The 17698-nt window shown below is 50.7% G+C and overlaps 2 protein-coding genes across 2 annotated transcripts in view; one reads left to right on the top strand and one right to left on the bottom strand.

Annotated features, from left to right (window-relative positions):
* The window catches only part of TMPRSS2 (transmembrane protease, serine 2), a 25550-nt gene extending 20964 nt beyond the window's left edge, over positions 1–4586 (top strand). The window contains exons 8-12 of the mRNA XM_008571221.1: positions 512–685; positions 1875–1970; positions 3047–3189; positions 3676–3828; positions 4572–4586. Of these exons, the coding sequence (XP_008569443.1) occupies positions 512–685; positions 1875–1970; positions 3047–3189; positions 3676–3828; positions 4572–4586 (581 nt within the window). The remainder of the gene's footprint in view (positions 1–511; positions 686–1874; positions 1971–3046; positions 3190–3675; positions 3829–4571) is intronic.
* Positions 4587–12306: 7720 nt separating this feature from the next.
* MX1 (MX dynamin-like GTPase 1) overlaps positions 12307–17698 on the bottom strand; it is a 30136-nt gene continuing 24744 nt past the window's right edge. The window contains exon 13 of the mRNA XM_008571220.1: positions 12307–13005. Coding sequence (XP_008569442.1) covers positions 12775–13005 — 231 coding nt within the window. The 3' untranslated portion in view covers positions 12307–12774. The remainder of the gene's footprint in view (positions 13006–17698) is intronic.

Below are 17698 nucleotides of genomic sequence, written 5' to 3'. Positions count from 1 at the left end.
TCGCCCCCTCCCTCGCCCCCTCCCTCACCCCCTCACTCACCCCATCACTCACCTCACTCCTGCCCACTAACCCTCACAGTCCCATTCCCACCTTGATTTCCTTTGATGTTTAAGAATCTTGGGGCCTCTGAGCATTGCCAGTCCCTCTGGGACTCAAGGAGGCCCCAGGGTCCTTGGTCATCCAGAACTCCCCCCAACATGAGTTTTGGGAGACCCCCTTGGCATCACCCATGTGCCAACTGGAAGTTGTCTGATGAGGCAGCAGAAGAGGTGCTTTCTTGTGGGGGGGAGAAGGGGCCGGATGAGCGTCCTCTTCTCCCATCTACCAAAAAGGGACTGGAATAAGTTCTCTCCGTCAGACCCCAAATGAAAGGGAATGAGAGGGGAGAGGGGGTAGGCGAGAGGGTAATGGTCTGCCCCAGCCAGACAAGACTGGGACAGCTGTGGGCATTGGGGTTGTCTAGGGGCCCCTGCTTCCTCTCAGAACTGCTGCTATGCCTGTCGCCCTTAGAGTGCGGAGTCAGCTCCAAGTCGAGCCGCCAGAGCAGGATCGTGGGTGGTGACAGTGCCAGCCTGGAGGAATGGCCCTGGCAGGTCAGCCTGCATGTCCAGGGTGTGCACGTCTGCGGAGGCTCCATCATCACCCCTAAGTGGATCGTGACGGCTGCCCACTGCGTGGAAGAGTAGGTCCCCATTGCGTGATCTGCAGCTCCAGTGTCCTGTGTGTGAGCATAGAGAGGGTGCGTCAGTGCAGGGGACATGCATGGCACGTGGGTCTGAGATGTCTCCAGCATGTCCTGTGCCCAGACTCCTCTCAGCCCCGCTTGAAGCCCCTGCCCTCCTGAGGTCCCATATCTTGGAGGTCCTCCCAGGGGAGGGCACATGTGCCGCTCAGGACCTCACACTGTCCTGCCGGGAAGTCTCTGGGGTTGAGCATCTCTGGCCATGACATCGCCCATGCAGATGGGTGGGAAGGGGTGAGGGTGGCCATAATTTATCCTATTAGCTCCTGTGGTAGAAGTGGCCTTCCATCTTCTTTTTCTTAAGCACACAGTTTTTGGGGTCACATGCCTTTATTGGAGGAAGCCTCACTCCACAGGTGTGCTTTCTGCTTTAGAGTGAGGCTGGGCATGGCCGTCTCCTGACCCAGCCATTCTCTGACTGTGTGGCCTTAGACAGTTCATGCAGTGTCTCTGATCTGTGGCATTTATAAGACTCCTCCTGTCTTCCTTCCCACCCTTCCCACCCCAGATACTCAGGGCTCTCTAGGAGTTGGGATTCTCTTAAAAGGGAAAAAAGTAAAGGAAATACCTCAATTAATATTGGACTTCAAGTCTGTTCATCAGTACACCTTTATTAAGCATCTACCATGCACCACGTAATGCTCTGGCATTTAAAGGTAAGACCCAGTCCTGCCATAATGGCGTTAAAGCCTCAGGGAGGGGTCTAGGCCCGATGTGTGACAGGATTCCTGAGCAGAGTTTACATGTAGAAGGACCCATCCGTGGGAGATGGGGTGTGTCCAGCATGGTCCTCAGGGTCCAGCCACACTGTTGGCTTTTTGGCCACTGCCATGTGTGTGTTTTTTCTATGCTATGTCACCTGGACACGTTAATTATGTATTTCTAGAAGCAGAGCTAGCAAATGTTCCATTCTTAAGCAGCACAACTTCCAGAGTGGAACTTCTGGCCTGTTGGAGGGAGGGGCCTGGCAGGGGCAGAAAGTGGAAGTGCGGGACAGTTGGGATCTGGATTTCTGGCCAGGATGGCAGTGGTGCCAGGCCCTCTGCCTGCCTGTGGGAGGGCCAGGGAGACCATTGCCCGAGGCCTGCAGTGAGGCCAGCCTGGCTCATGGCGTTTCTCTTCTTAAAACAGATAGAATGAAGCCAGTGTGTCTGCCCAACCCAGGATTGATGCTGGAGCCGGAGCAGGACTGCTGGATTTCTGGGTGGGGTGCCACCTACGAGAAAGGTGAGGCCTCGGCACGCAGGTCTTCAGAGCACATGGAAGGGGGCACTGGGTTTGGAAGTGTGAGGTCCAGGCTTTAATCCTGGTTCAGTGACTGGATGACTTTGAGCAATTCACCTAGTCTTTGTGCCTCAGTTTCCCCATCTGCTAAATGGGAAAAATTGTGCCCACCCTACCTAACACACCATGTTCTTATTAGGATCAAATGGGACAGTGGGTGGAAACTGCTTTTTGAAGCATAAAGGCTGTATAACTGTAAGAGGTGTAGCACCCTCTGGGTTTGCGTTCCTTGTTACTAAGGGCTGCCCTGGAAGTCCCTCTTTGCCCTTTTGACAGCTGAGTGACAATAGACTTGGTGCACATGGGCTTCCATGACCTGAGACAGCAAGCTGTAGCCTGCCAAAGCCTTTGTCCTTCCGCCCTGATGACCACAAAGAGGAAGAAGGAACTAGACTCCCCTGGCGCGGCCTTGCTCCGTTTCCTTCAGTTATAATTTGCATTCCTCTCAGAGAATGTTTTTCATATGCAAGGCTCCTGGCTGTTTCATTTTGTGGAGGGTTGAAAGTGCTTAGCGGTACAAAGGTTCATGTCATATACTTGTTTACATCCATCTTCTAAAAAGCATTTAGGGCACACCTACAACAAATCCTTTAAAACAAGAAAAACCATAAGGGCTGGGTGATTTGGGGGGAGAATTGGAGGCAGTAGTGGGGGGGGTGCATCCTGGTGCCTTGTGTAAGGAGACTTACTGCAGTTGAGCTGTACACGTGAGCGAGTCTTCTTGGCAATCAACAAACACGTGTGGCACCCATGATGGGTGGGTGCCAGCTAGGCACTGGGAGTACTGCAGTGAACAAAGACAGACAGACATCTGTGCCCTCAGGATCTTCACCCCTCTTGTGGATGTCAGGGGGCAGGTTGTGGTCAGGAGAGGGCTTGGTGTGATGATGGACTGAGGGAGGGGAGAAGGGAGGAGAGAGGGGACATAGTGTGTGTGGTGGTCTCAGCGAGGGGAGTCCACTCTTCCTGTGCGAGCTGCTGGCAGCACTGAGAGCTCAATGATGTCCCTCTGTCCTTAGGGACGACCTCTGACGTACTGAATGCTGCCATGGTGCAGCTAATTGAGCCCCAGACATGTAACAGCAAATATGTCTACAATAACATGGTCACGTCAGCCATGATCTGCGCAGGGTACCTGCAGGGGACCATTGATTCCTGCCAGGTAATTCCAAGTTTTTATTCAGCCTTTGGGCTTTGTAGCTCCTACTGAGCCCTGAGTGAGAGACCCGTGGGGCCAGGGGAGCATCCTGGGGACACGGAGCCACCTCGGGTGGCTGTGGGGAGGATGGTGCTAACACAGCGGAAGCTTTGGGTGGCAGAAACGAGTACTACCCCCCAGTTCCACTTGCCACAGCTTCCTCTGCAGAAACTTCCATGAGAAAAGTGTCAGTGGGACAGAAATGAGTATTGTGACTATCTTAAACTATGAACAGCAATTTCTTTAGTAACTGGTAGCTGGGATAGACTGGAATTCGTCCCCGGTACAGTCTCCTTTGGGGATTGGGTCCCTATCACCACTGGAACCCCAGCCCACTTGTAACTCACATTGAGATGCACCCCGCTGCCCACCCCTCTCTGTGCACAGTCGGTGGTGAGCGTTGGGTTGTGACTTGATTTTCTGCTCTTGGTAACTTGCTGTGTCTCCCAGGGTGACAGTGGAGGGCCTTTGGTCACTTTGAAGAACAACGTCTGGTGGTTGATTGGGGACACAAGCTGGGGGTCCGGCTGCGCCAAGGCTAACAGACCAGGCGTGTATGGGAACGTGACAGTATTCACAGACTGGATTTATCAGCAAATGAGGGTAACTTTTCCGTCCTCCTTCAGACTGAGTTTTCTGCCTCCTCGAGCCACAGCCGGATGTCTGCAGGCGTGGCCTTCCTGCAGGAAGCTGACCGCTTGGCAGCAGGGCAGACCCTGTCTCCCACGGCCACCAGGTTGCTGTGGGGTTGCTCCCCACCCCTCCGGGGCTGCCCACCCCACTGCCTGGCACCACTTGCATGTGCCCGCTGGTGCTTGGATGCAAAAACTGCTACCGAGCCAGGGCTCGCTGCCCGATGCACACAGAAGTCAGTGGTATGGTGCGGGGTTTTGAGGAAAGAAAAAGGCTTTACTGCCAGGCTGACCAGCAAGGAGGCAAGAGGCAGGGCTCATCCCTGATCCAGGGGCGGGCAGGTTTTAAAGGGTTTGTAAAGGGCAAAGAACTGGGCAAAAGTTGATTGGCTAGCTCTGAGCCAGCCATACGACTAGGTAAAAGTTGATTGGCTAGCTGTGAGTCAGTCATACGACTAGGCAAAGGCTGATTGGCTAGCTCTGAGTCAGTCATACGACTAGGCAAAGGCTGATTGGCTAGCTCCAAGTCAGTCATACGACTAGGCAAAGGCTGATTGGCTAGCTCTGAGTCAGTCATACGACTAGGCAAAGGCTGATTGGCTAGCTCTGAGTCAGTCATACGACTAGGCAAAGGCTGATTGGCTAGCTCCAAGTCAGTCATACGAGTAGGCAAAAGTTGATCGTACGCTGTCTTCCTTCCTTTTCTGGCTTCAGGAAAAGCTCCGGTGATTCAATTCCCAGCTTTTTAGTTCTGTAGATGGGAGATATTTGGTACCCCCGGTGCTCGAGGTCGTCCGGAGGGCAAGGCCCTTCTTACTGCCCTTGCTCAGCTTACATCCTGCGAGATAACTCCTAAAACCACTTGAGAGGGGGAGATAGAACCTGTTTGAGCTAGTTTAGGTAGTTTCAAAATCTGGGTCTCAGCTTGCATGAGCCTCCTTTGGGCTCTGTTGACCACACTTAGTTCTGGCCTACCTGACCTGGTTAACCCACCCAGACCTTGTCCAAGCAAACTTTGGGTGGTGGCAGAGAGCCAAGGGAGGGGTCGTGCCCGTGTCCCTCCTTTTCTGGGGCTGTGGTGTGGGTCCTGGGCAGACCCCAGGTCAGAGGTTCAGGCGCAGCTGGAGTTCTCTGGAAAGGTTGGGAGGAGAGCAAAGTCCCAGGGAGCCCCCATGCTCCCGTCCCCCAGAACTCCCGGCCTGACTCGCGCTGCTTAGCAGAGCCCTGGCCTTGGGCAAAGACCACATCTTCCCATCTCGGGACAGCAGCTTTCTCAGATTTCTGCTCCTTCTAGGGCTGGGCTTCTGGTGAAAGAAAAGATCCTATTTCATCTCCTCTCAAGTCTCCCAAGTGCCCAGTTTGTTGATGGAGGGGCAGGACCAGGGGACATTGCCCCCCAGGCCCAATCTCTGTCTCCCTCAAAATGAAATCATGGGTCCCAGGACCTTTGAGTGACCACGGGGCTCTGGACAGCCCTGGCCTGGTGAAGGGCCGAGCACTGGTAATAGGCAATCCGCTGTCCTGCTCGGGGTGATGAGGCAGGAGAAGCCAGCGGGGCAGGGTGGGCTCAGGAGGGGAAGGGCGGGCTATCTCTGCAGTGTGGAGACAGCAAGGAGCAGGGTGCGTTTAGGGACTGCAGGTGCTTCAGCGTGGCCATCATGTGGGAGGAAAGGGCCGAGGGCCAGGAGAGACAGCAGGGCAGAAAGCAAGGACTCTGCTAATTACACACTTGAGGTATGTTAGTGGCCAATGTCAAGCTGATTTTCCTGGACAGAGGCCTGTATTCCAGTTGTGCTAAGCCGTTTGCCTCCCCAACACCTAGTGCCCTCCAGGCATGGTCAGCCTGACTGTTTGACCTGCACACTAGATAAAAAATTGTGCCTTTGTGCTGTTAAGATTGCTTATTTGATTTATAATGCCTCATGTCAATAGAAAATAATATTTGTTTTGTTTTGTTTTTTTCCATATAGGCAAACAACTAATCCATATGGCTTTTGTCCTTGACATCATTTCACAAAACAATGAAGGGCTGATTTTTGATTCCCGGTGCATGATGTATTACTAGAGATGATTCAGAGGTCCTTTCATTTTTATTAAATAGTGAACTTGTCTGACTTTGGCACTTTCCGCCATTGTGTGCAGGCCACAATGAGCTCCCCTACCCCGGGCCTATTCTCCCTGACCCCTTCTTCAAAGGGGTGACTGGCCCAGCTGGGTGTGGGCACCTTGGGACAAGTGCAGTGGGGAGGGGAGGAGGCTGCCCTGTGGGGGTCTTTTTTCTGAGCCTGTTCTGGGGGCCACTTTTGGATGAGCCTGGAGCTGTGACCTCTCAGCTGCTGGACGGCTTGAGAAGGAAAGGGAGAAAGCTGGAGGAGAGACCTTCAGGGTTTGCCCTCTGGGGCCACCACCAGGGGAAGGCCACCCATACGGCCCTGGGCCTGGCCCCTCTACCTGGGGATCTTGCTGATCATTTCTTAGTACCTTAGTAGCCCTGGACAGACGGTGGTTGAAAATAAAGGGACCAGTCCTTCATGGGTGGTAACATGACAGTCACTTGTAAAGGCAGCAGAAATCTTTTTTTCTTCTCGTGAGGCTGAGTGCGTAGACGGAGCCCTGGGAAGCGGAGAATCCTTGGCAAAGGTGCTTGCCCGGCCTCTGCTGGTGCAGGTCTCACTGCTGCACTCCGCCCTCCTCCCAGCCTCCCCCAGCCTCCGTGGAGATTGTGCACACCCCTCGGTCCTGGCACTGGGCTGAGTCGAGCACTGTGCTGACCCTCTTCAGGCCTGCTAATCACATGGAAATCGAGGTCACTGGGGAAATCAGGGATGCGCAATTTAAGATGCACTGTTTCTGTGTCCTGTTTCTGCATGTTACTACCTCAGTGCTCCTGGAATCTTGGCTTGGGATGCCTCTGAGTCGCTCACTGGCATTTGCTCTTTGAAGTTATTGCCATCCTTGCTGAGTGTGAGCAGTGGTGTATTTGAGCTGCTTTTACACAATGACTGGCTCCTAATTTAATGTTCTGTGAGTGAATGTGCTGAAGACAAGCGCCGTGCTGGTGACAGAGAAGACAGAAGTGTTTTGGACTTCCTGTGGCCCCTTCCCGTGGCCGTGGTTCCCACCGGAGGGAAGAGCCATCTGCTGTTGCCGAGCGCAGATGCTGGGACTGAGAGCTGCTCTCCTGTGGTCTTGCCTCCTCCCCAGGCACGCTGGTTTTCAGGAATGAGATGAAAGATTCTACTGCTAGGACTTCACCTTGAAACGGGAGTTTGTACAGTCCCATTCACAGGGTGCTTCTGTCCCACGTGCCTCTGTGGGCAGCAGCATCCCCAGGGCTCCTGCAAATGCACAACACTGAGGGTCCTGCTCCCCAAGCCAGGTAATAAAAAGCGTTGTAATGGTGAAAACGTGTTTCTTTTCTAGCACTTTTTATTTATGTAACCAACAGTTTGTCTTCTCTTTTATGTCTTTTTTAAGCTGTAAAATTCAATTGTGAAATATTGTACAAATAAATTATACAGTTTTTTTCCAAGTATTTACTAAGTCTTTGGTACTCTGCCTGGTGAGCAGACTCAGCCTGTGCGGGAAGGACGTGGGGCTGCCACAGTGTGGCTGAGGGGCCGGGCTGGGAGTCCACTGCTGGGTCCCATCAGCTCCTGAAGCCTGTCCTGTTGGAGATGACCCTCAGTGACTCCGGAATGGCCACTGCCTGGGGTTCCCGCCTCTCCCAGATTCAGACCTCGAGAGCCAACAGTCTTCTGACCTCTCTGCCCAGTGTCTCATGTCCTCAGATCCAGCCTGTCCAAAATTTAGTCTAGCATTTTGTGCCCTAAAGATTTCTTCCTAAAGTCCCTATTATTAGTTCATGGGGGCAGAGACGCGTCCTCAGGTAGTATTACCCCAATGCCCTGTAGTTGGGACTATGGGAGGGATAGAAAGTGGATGACCTTTCCCTTCTTGAGAACAGAAATTTGTCCTTCTTAGCAGTCCTCGATACGTGACAAGTGGTTGGAAAAAATGACTGGTGATTGGCTTCATCATGTCATAATGTGTCAAAAGCATGGAAAAAAGGTAAAAAAGAAAGTAAAAAAAGTAAAGCAAAAATTTTTTTATTAGATAATATTGGTAAATATAATTGATTCTCATTATTTGCTGGAGCTGTGGGTCTGTAAAGTCATCATGAATGCTGAATCAGGAATACTGGGGAAAAGAGTTAAGTTCCGTGAGCCTCTGATCGCAACATTTTCATCAACTAATGAATATATAAGCTTGTTTTATGTGTGTTTCTGTTTAAAGGCCCCTTATTTAATATATAATGTTGATTTATCAACATTGAGCTCACATTCAGCAGCCCTATAGCCCAGCCTACATAAAGCTTCTCTAACACATTTCTTCCCTAAGAGACATCAGAGCTTTTTGATGCTTAGGACACTAGACAGCACTTCATCAATACACTTGGGGCCATTTTAAACAGAGAAATCAACAAAAAGTACAAAAATTCAGAAAACATGGCACTGAATGGACTGTGAAAAGGACACTGTTTATGGTAGGATTGCTGGAACGGGGCAGAGCGGCCCCCACTGGACCTCAGCTGGGAACGTACACATTGGGTGACTCAAACTTTTCACTACGGTGTGCATGTCCATGAGAGTGCTGCTGGTTGACTTTGGAGTTCCAAACAAATTTTAGCAAGTAGGTGAATTCACAAGGGATTGCAAATAATGAGGATCGACTGCATACCTAAAATGTCCACATGAGCAAAGCAGTTGATATTTTTTTCAGTTATACTTTTCATATTGGAAAATGATTTTACTTTTGGATGAGGCTGCTTTTACTGAAAAGGATAGCCGGGAAGCTAAGAGATTAGGGAAATATTGACATTTTTGTATTTAAACATTTGTAAAAAGCCATAAGTTAATTTGCTTAATATAAATGAACCCCAAATGCTAATTAGAATAAAGCGCTCATGGGTGCTGGTCACGTGGTCTCCTCACAGCTGGGTGAACAGGTGAGCCTCGGTGTTGGAGTGAATGCTGCCTTGATGGGGCCCTCTCGCAGAGTTGCAGGGTACAGTCTTGCCTTACACTCAGATCCCTGGTGTGTTCCAGCTTGCTCTTCTGGTTCTCCTGTGGCTCACCCGATCATGCTCCTATTTCAGAGTTTTTCTCTTCAGGCCAAAGCTCTCACCACAGAGGACAGCCACACCCACCCTGGCTGGAGTTCAGTCCCATGGCCACTGCCCTGTGCTGCTTTGACACAAAGAGAGGGTGATGTATTAAGATGATCCAGCATAGTCCACAACTCAGATTCCTGGTGCGCCCAGCGTTTTAAGACAGTGCTGGAATTTATACTATTTCTAAAGTAATGTTGAAAAAAATCATTCATATAACAGCGAACTCCCTTTAAATGAATTGATCCCATGACTATTGGTGTCTGAGTCCCCCACAAGCTGGACAGCTCATGCAAGACATCCTCTTTGCTGTGATTAAAGAGACTGATCTGATAACCGCCTGAGAACCCACCGAACTACTCAGACAGTTGGGTCTTTTTTCCCATGCAGGAAAAAAAAAGTGGGAATCTGACAGATCGAAAGCCAAGATGTGTTGTTTCTTTTCTTGTGTTTCTTGCTGCCTGGTGGAGAAGATCTGCCACTCCGATTTGATTCCCTTCCTCCGAAACAAAAACTGCTGTCTGGGGACTTTTCTGCTTGGTCGGCTATTTTTGTCTTTGCTTTTTGCTTGAGGAGGATAGTTATAAACACAGGTGCTCCCCAGCATCTCAGAAGATAGTCATGGATCCAGAACACCATTTGAATGAGGTTTATACCTGGTCTCCTCTCATCTCCATTCTCCTCCCACAGCATTTAGTAAGCACTGGCAGCATGCCAGACCCTGTGTTCTGGAAAACTGGGGCTTTCTATTTCCATCTGTTCGGTTCTCTCTGGGACCTCTCCTTGATCTGCTCCAAACTCAACCCCATCCTATGGGGTCTGTCCAAGTGTGAGCTAACAGTATGATGCCCACCACACTGAGAAGGTATCCTGAGACCAAAGAACGAAGCGGACAACTCCATACGGTTTACAAGGAATTTATTATTATTATTACTATTGAGGGTGATAACTGGCAGGGATCGGGGAGAGTGGATCCATCGAGTGCTGTGCAGCTGCTTTCTCCACACCCCGAGGGGCAGGGTGAGAAGCTTGTAAGGGACTTAGAGACAAAAGTGGAGCTGTGCCAAAGACAGAAATCCCAGGTGCCCTGCAGCCTCCTGCTGCTTGTCTTTGGGGTTGCCAGTGTCACTCCCCTTCTTACAAGCACAGTGTTCTGTTCCCTGTCCCTTCCTCAGTTTTATTTAAGCGACTTGTGTAGGGGGAAAACTGTAACCATTGAAGCCAGAGCCCTGAAGGCCTCGAGGATGGAGTGAGCTCTGACCAGCATTCCTACAGGGTCAGCTGAGCCCCAGACCTATCCAGAGTCAGGGTCCGTGAGTGGACATCCTTGGCATTCTAGTATATTCTGTACAGGCAGATGGACCTTCAAGCTGGTGCTACAGAGCAGGCAGCAGAAACTGGAGGTGAGGGTCCTGATACTGTTCCTACAGGGTCAGCTGAGCCCCAGACCTATCCAGAGTCAGGGTCCGTGAGTGGACATCCTCGGCATTCTAGTATATTCTGTACAGGCAGATGGACCTTCAAGCTGGTGCTACAGAGCAGGCAGCAGAAACTGGAGGTGAGGGTCCTGATACCAGTGCTGCCCCTCGTGTGTGGGAGGTGGGGGAGGGGCAGTTCAGCCACTTGCCTTAACCCCGGGGCCCCCACTGAGTGGAGAAGACACACAAGGAGGTCTCCATGGCTCTCTCTGAGTTCTGAACCCCTGGAACGAGGGACAACTCACTTCTCCCATGACAGGACTAGGTAGGACAGGCCTGGGGGAACCTCAGACTCTTGTTCCTTTTGGCCAGAAGGAAAGTTTTTGTGAGCCTGGGTGGGTCCCCAGCAGGTTTCCTCTCCCAGTTAAATTCCCCTTCTCTAGAGCAACTTTCTTCCTCCATCCTCTTTAGGTATCACTAGGAAAACTGTCACAATAGCACAGCAGAATCCTATGCAACACTTTGACACCGCTGACTGTTCCTTAAGGGCAGTGGAAGATTGACAGGAGAGGGTTGGGGGAGGTGGCAGGAAGGGACGCCTTGTAGTGGAGACGTTACTCAGGCCAGCCACAAGGGGGCGCCCGCCGCAAGGAAAGGGCCTGCCTCCTGAGGCTCACCTACTCCAGGAAGGGATGGCCTGGCTACGTCCATTAAAGGGACAGGCACCTAGTGCTGAGTTATGGATACTTGCACTGCCTGCCCATCCTTATTCTTACAGAAGCCTGTGAGTACTGGTGTGGTCTTTCTTTCAAGCGCGAGGCAAACCTGTTGGCTCCTGCTAACTCCCAGTGGCTCTGAGTCAACTGCAGGTGGATAGTGACTGCCTGGAGACGTGAAAGCACGGCCAGGCCATGGCTGTTGACCTGGACTGTGCAATGCCCATCGCTCTGCTGCATCCTCTCTTTTAAGTAAATTCTGTTTGTCCCAAGGGATTTGCCTCATAGAGTCTCAGGAACCAGAAGTGGTCTGGGAGTGAGGGTGTGGATGGGAGGGGTCGCTAGTCCAGCCCCACCTGACAAGCAGGTGTCCAGCTTGGCCTGAGGCCCTCCCCTGCCCGTGAGCTTACAGCTCCTGAGGCAGCAGCCATCCCACCCCCAATGTCTCTGTAGAAAGTACCCCCATGCCTGTGCTCACTGGTCCTCACACCTCCCCTCTAATCAGCCCCTGGCCTTCTCTTTTCTAGGCTCAGGTGTTCGTGACTTTCCACTCTCCCTTTAAAGTACATGGTGTCGGGTCCTCTCCTGTCCCCTCCATCCATAGCCCACTGTTCAATTTCCTGCCCTTGAGCCCACGTGGCCTTGTGGCCCCGCAGCAGCCCTGACTTGGAGCCACGGTTCTCGGAGGATCAGGTGTAGGGTGCAGCGGCGTGTCTGCAAGCTTCCCCTCTCCCCCTGCTAGAACAGAGAACAGTCAGGAAGCCACGGTTCCTTCCATTAACTTCATGGTTAATATTCCACTTTCGCGGCTTCCCAGACCCCTCCCCAGCCAGAGCATCTGCATGCAAAGTCCTGCTGGCACCTTTTCTTCACCAGCACCTGTAGTTTTCCAACTCCATGCTAGGTACCCAGTGACTAAACCAATAGGACACTTGATCAGTGAATACTATAAGCAATGAATGCCACTGCCTTCACATGCTCTTTCCTTTTTCTGAGTTTGTTCCCATCTCCCTTTAGTCTCTAGGAAACAATCAGACCCCATTCCTACCCAGCGGGGGGTAGGGGGACATTGTGTCCTGTGTGCTTCACGTGGCTCCTACCTGCTGCCGTCTTTAGGCTTCCCCCAAAATATCAAATGTCAAATGTCTGCTAGAAACAAGTTTATTACAAAGGGATGGGACATGGCTCCTACAAGTGCTCATACGGGGAACTGACACTCCTAAATCACTGGGGCATGACAGGATGTCACAAGACCAGGCAACGACCCTTCTAGGATGCTTGGCCTGCCTTGGCTTCTAATAAAGAGAAGGGGACAGTTCAGAGGAGGGGAAGGATCCTGAGAGCTGACAGTCATTTTCTTAGTAAGGAAAGGGGCACATTCATCCGATCTAGACCACACCTGAGGGCAGGGCTTCTGTCCCAGCACTGGATGTGGTAGCTTCTCACTACGTCCTCATCAGCTAATGGATAAGCAGAGGCTGTGACTACAAAGTCTGACTATTTAAGTACCTGCTACATGGATAACTAATAATGGCACAGCTATCAGGAGTGGTGTGGAGCCCCTTCTCCCTGGAGATGTGCCTGGGAGACACGGAGCTGGATGGAGAACCCGATTACCCAGGGAATTTGGCAAGCCGGCGCCGAGCCTGGGCCAGCCGTGCCAGCCGCTCCTTCAGGAATTTCCTCTTGTCACTGGTGTCGTTTCGCTCCTTCAAGAGCCAGTTGTAGGTATCCTTGTCCTGTAGGAGCTGCAGCATGCCCTTCTGCAGCAACTGGCCGTAGGTCTGGAGGACGAAGAACTGGATGGTCAGAGGGATGTGGCTGGAGATGCGCTTGCTGACCTCCTGGAAGGAAGGGATGCCACAGAAGGTTGAGGGGAGACCGCCAGGAGAGGTCTGCCCTCGCCATGTGGGCATCAGGGGCACCAGATTTCCAATGAGGGAGACCCTAGCAGGTGCCAGGTCTATCTCCTGGGTTCCAAACCCATCAGTGTCCTCTGGGCTGGAGGCAGAGAGGAAGTATGCACAGTGAGGAGAACCTTCCAGCTACGAGTCACGGTGCAGACGGGATTCCGTATTCCCACCAGCTTTTCCTGACCACTAAATGGGTACCTCTGATGAAAGAGGGTAAACTATGCTCTAAAATGGCAAGTGGAGAGACTGAGCACAAAAACTGCATTTCCAAATTATTCACAGCTCTGTGGAAAAGATTTTACCTGTCCTTTTTTATCAACCCTCAAATGACTTAGCAGAACAGAGGCTGGGCTATCAAAAGCCTCAGAAGGGAGCCTTGTGAGCGTGTGCATGTAGGAAGTTACCTGCCATTTCCTTCCATCTTCCGCAAGCCCCGCCTGTCGGTGAAAATTTTCTTTCCCGAGACAGTTGGATCTCTTGGGAAATAGGTATGTACTGGTACCTGAGCAAGCTCTGCCATCTCCCGTGCCTCAGTTTCCTTCTCTATAAAATAGGGATGTTAGTACTGACCTTATGGAATGGTGAAAAAGATTAACTGTGTTGAAAGATCCAAGTTTAGAAGGATGCCAGGCACATGATAAGCACTCAGTGAATGCTAATCGACAGAGTCAGTGAGACAGAGAGGACATCTGGTATGTGTTCCAGGACCACAGCAAACAAAGGCCGTGGCCCATCACCAGATGGAAGTGCAGGCAGGAAGACAGGAGCAAAGGGAAGCCTTCAGGGATGTTAGGGTGTGGGCAGGGGAGCCTCATGTCACAGAAGGGGCGTAAAGCTGAAAGGAATGGCTGATATCTGCAGGGACAAAATCAAGTGCCCACAATATCTTTAGAGACATCTGGTATCATTTTCTCCTTGTCCTGGAAATTGCCCAAGGCATCAGGTCAAACAACGAGAACGTCAGACGCCCAGTTTTAGTGGATGTAGAAGACAGGCCATCTGCAGCCTGGGAATAGCATGTGGCAAAAGTAGTGGTGGCCAGAGTGGAAGGCACAGTGATGGAGGGGCATGGAGAGGGACAGCACACATCAGATGGGGAGGCACAGTGCTACCTTGAAGGTTCTACCCTGCTGAGCAAGGCTGGTGGGTCTGGGGAAGTAGAGGATATGGGCCAGGTGTGCAGGCAACAGAGAAGAAGTCTTCGGTGGTAAAGACCAGCCACCCTGCACCTCCACCCTGGGCCCTTTCCTCAGTGCCCACAGGACACTGTGCAAATCCCTGGCCCAGGGAAGTCCAACTCACTGAATGACAAGCATGCTAGGAAGAGTAATGACCCCAACGAGGCCCACGTCCTATTCCTGGAACCTCTGAATACACTGCAAAGGGTGAGCTGAGCTTGCAGATGGAATGAAGGTTGCTCATCAGCTGACCTCAAAATAGGAGATTATCTGGGGGGCCCAATGTCATCACAAGGAGGAAGGCAGAGGGAGAGGTGACTTTGGAAGAAGATAGGACAGATGCAAGCCCGCTGGCTCTGAGGACAGAGGAAGGGGCACAGCTAAGGACATAGGTAGCCTGTAGAAGCTGGAAAAGACAAGGAAAAGGAAGTGGGTTCTCTCCAGAGCCTCCAGAGAGCAATGCAGCCCTGCTGACACCTCGATTACAGCCTGGTGAGAATCATGCTTCATAGGGAAGTGGCATGCTCATCAAGGTTAGAGACAAGACAAAGATGCCTATTATCTGCACTACTGGCTCAAATTGCACTAAATGGACCAGAGGAGGCAAGGAAAGGAAGTTGGAGGTACAAGATCAGAGCGGGGAGGGAAAAGCAGTCTCTGTCTGCAGCAGGCATGAGCAGTCACTGGGAAACTCATGTGAAGCAGCTGCAAAACCACCACAAACAGCAGGAGAAAAAGCAGGGGTGTGCGGCATGAGACTCCCACAGAAATCCTATCTGCCACCAGCAAACAGGGGGCATGGTGGGAGCAAAGACCTCTTTCCAGTAGGGACAACAGCAAGAAGATATGTGGCATTAACTGCAGAAATGTGCATAATCTACACAAAGAAAACTCTAAAATATCCCTGAGGTCCCCCCAAATGAGACTGTAAAAATGGAAAGATCTATGACAACCTCGGACAGGAAGACTGACATCAGAAAGATATCAGCTCTCCCTACGGAGACGTATGAATTGAATGTAATCCCAGTAAGCATACGGACAGTTCTCTTTGTTCACAAGGAACTGGATGGGCTAATTCTAAAACATTGAAACAAACAAACAAAAATAGGTAGACAATGTCTGCATAAAAAGAAGCGAGGGTGCAGATGTCTGTGCACCCACATTGACAGCAGCTCCACGAGCAAGAGCCAAAGGAGAAAACCACCCAAGTGTCACTGATGGACAAATGGATAAAAAAATGTGAATCTATATTAATAGAATATTATTCTACCTTAAAAAGGAGTGAAATTCTGACATGCTCCAACATGGATAAGCCTTGAGGACGTTCTGCGATGCGAGATAAGCCAGTCACAGAGAGACAAATGCTGTATAAGGTCCACTTCTGTAAAGTCCCTAAAGGAGGCAAATTCATAGAGACAGAGAGTAGGGGGGTGGGTACCAGGGGCTGGGAAAGGAGGAATGGGGAGTGAGTATTTAATGGCGACAGAGTCTCAGTTTGGGAAGATGAAAAGCTCCTGCAGATGGACGGTGGAGATGACTGCACAACAGTGTGAATGTACTTAATGCCCCTGAATTGTGGCACTTAAAAATGGCTAAGGTGGTGAAATGCATGTCATACGTATTTTACCCCAATACGAAAAGAAAGAGAAAAGTGGGGACACTGAGGGGGGTCGAGCTGTACTGGACAGAGCACTGTATGGAGATGTACTACTGCGGCATGTGCAGGCTGACAGATGGAAAGCAAGGCCACAGAACAGAAGGTGGGGTCTGGAAAAACACCCAATGCACGGGGACAGGGGGTATGGCAGGGCATGTACCAGTGGGGACAGGGTGGTCCTTCAGCGATGGATCTCGGACAACTGCTAGCCATCCTGATCCTGCCTTGTTCTTGCTGTCCAATAATTCCAAATGGATCAAAGGTTTAAATATGAAAGTTGAAATAATAAATTACTTGGAGAAAATTTTGTAGACTTTGCTTACAATCTCAGAGAGATACAGTATGATGAAAACCACAGAAGCCTAAAGAGAAGTGATGATTGGGTCCAACCCACAAATCTCAAACATGTCAGCATAGTCTAAAACCACCACAGACAGAGTCACAAGGCAAACGACAGACTATAGAGTATTTGCATCATAAATCACAAGGGTCTGGTATCTCCCTGTGCAAAGAGTGCCTGTCCGATGAATGGTTTGCTGAGCAGGAAATGGAAATAACTCTTAACACAAGAAAAGATGGTGATCAGAGAACTGCCAATTAATATTACAAGAAGCCATAATTTTTTAACCTCAGACTATCCAAAAAACCCAACAACTTTAGTGCAGACTCAACTAGTAAGGGTGCAAGGAAACAGACTTCCATGGGTAATATTGAACAATCTAAAACAAGTGCTGTCTTTTCCCCTGGTGTGACAGTTTCATGTGTCAGCCTGGCTAGGCTGGAGTCCCCAGTGATTCAATCACATAGTAATCTAGGTGTTGCCATAGAGGTATTTTGTAGATGTGGTTAATATTTATGACCAGGTGACTCTAGGTAAAGATTATCCTTGATAATGTGGGTGGGCCTCATTCAAACCATTGAAAAGCTGTAAGAGCAAAACTGAGGTTTCCCTGAGGAAGAAGTTCCATGTGTGGACTCAGCCTTGGCTCCTGCCCCAGCATCCAGCCTCCCTTTCCTGCTGGCCTGTCCTAGGATTTTGGACTTGCCAGCCTCCACAACTGCATAACCCAATTCCTTGAAGCATATTTCTTTATATGCATGTATCCTACTGGTTCTGTTTCCCTGGCACAAACCTGACTACTACCCCAGGAATCTCATTTGCAGCAATTTATGCATCCAGACACAAGATGTATAAACTAAGCTGTTCACTGCAACATTCCTGGAAACAAACCATGTCCATCCATAGGGGACTGGCTCAATATGCTACAGCCATAAAACGGGATACTTGGCAACCATTAAAAAGAACAAGGCAGCTCCACATGAACCACAGTAAAACAAGCCCCAGGTACAGTAAAGAAGATATAGAACAGCACGTGTCCTCTGCTAACCTTTGTGTAAAAAGTACATATGCATGTGTAGGGAAAGTGAAATATAAATGGTTAGGGTCCCTCGGATGTTCAGAATCTTGCCAAACATTCAATGTAAATATAACTGTGCATGTGTGCCCGGGGGAGTTCTTTGGCTATTGTTTGTGGATGTGCATGGACACCCAGGTGTGCATGGGTTGTCTGACTTGCACCCAGGTGTTCCTGAGTTATCAGACTTGAGTATAAAGGATGAATGGCTCTGATCCACAATGTACCCCCTGTCCCCAGGACGATGCTGGGGCTGGGGGGGGGGGGACGGGCAGGCCGCTACTGCTGCTGGAGGCTGTTGCTGCAAGCTGCCTCCAAGGCCCCCGGGATGCTCCAGGAGGCCACCGCCACTGCTGCTGGGGACCGTTGTTGGA

The sequence above is a fragment of the Galeopterus variegatus genome, unplaced genomic scaffold, assembly GCF_000696425.1.
Source record: "Galeopterus variegatus unplaced genomic scaffold, G_variegatus-3.0.2 Scaffold668, whole genome shotgun sequence".
In the NCBI taxonomy this organism is placed as follows: Eukaryota; Metazoa; Chordata; class Mammalia; order Dermoptera; family Cynocephalidae; genus Galeopterus; species Galeopterus variegatus.
This window is presented reverse-complemented; position numbering and strand designations above follow the sequence as displayed.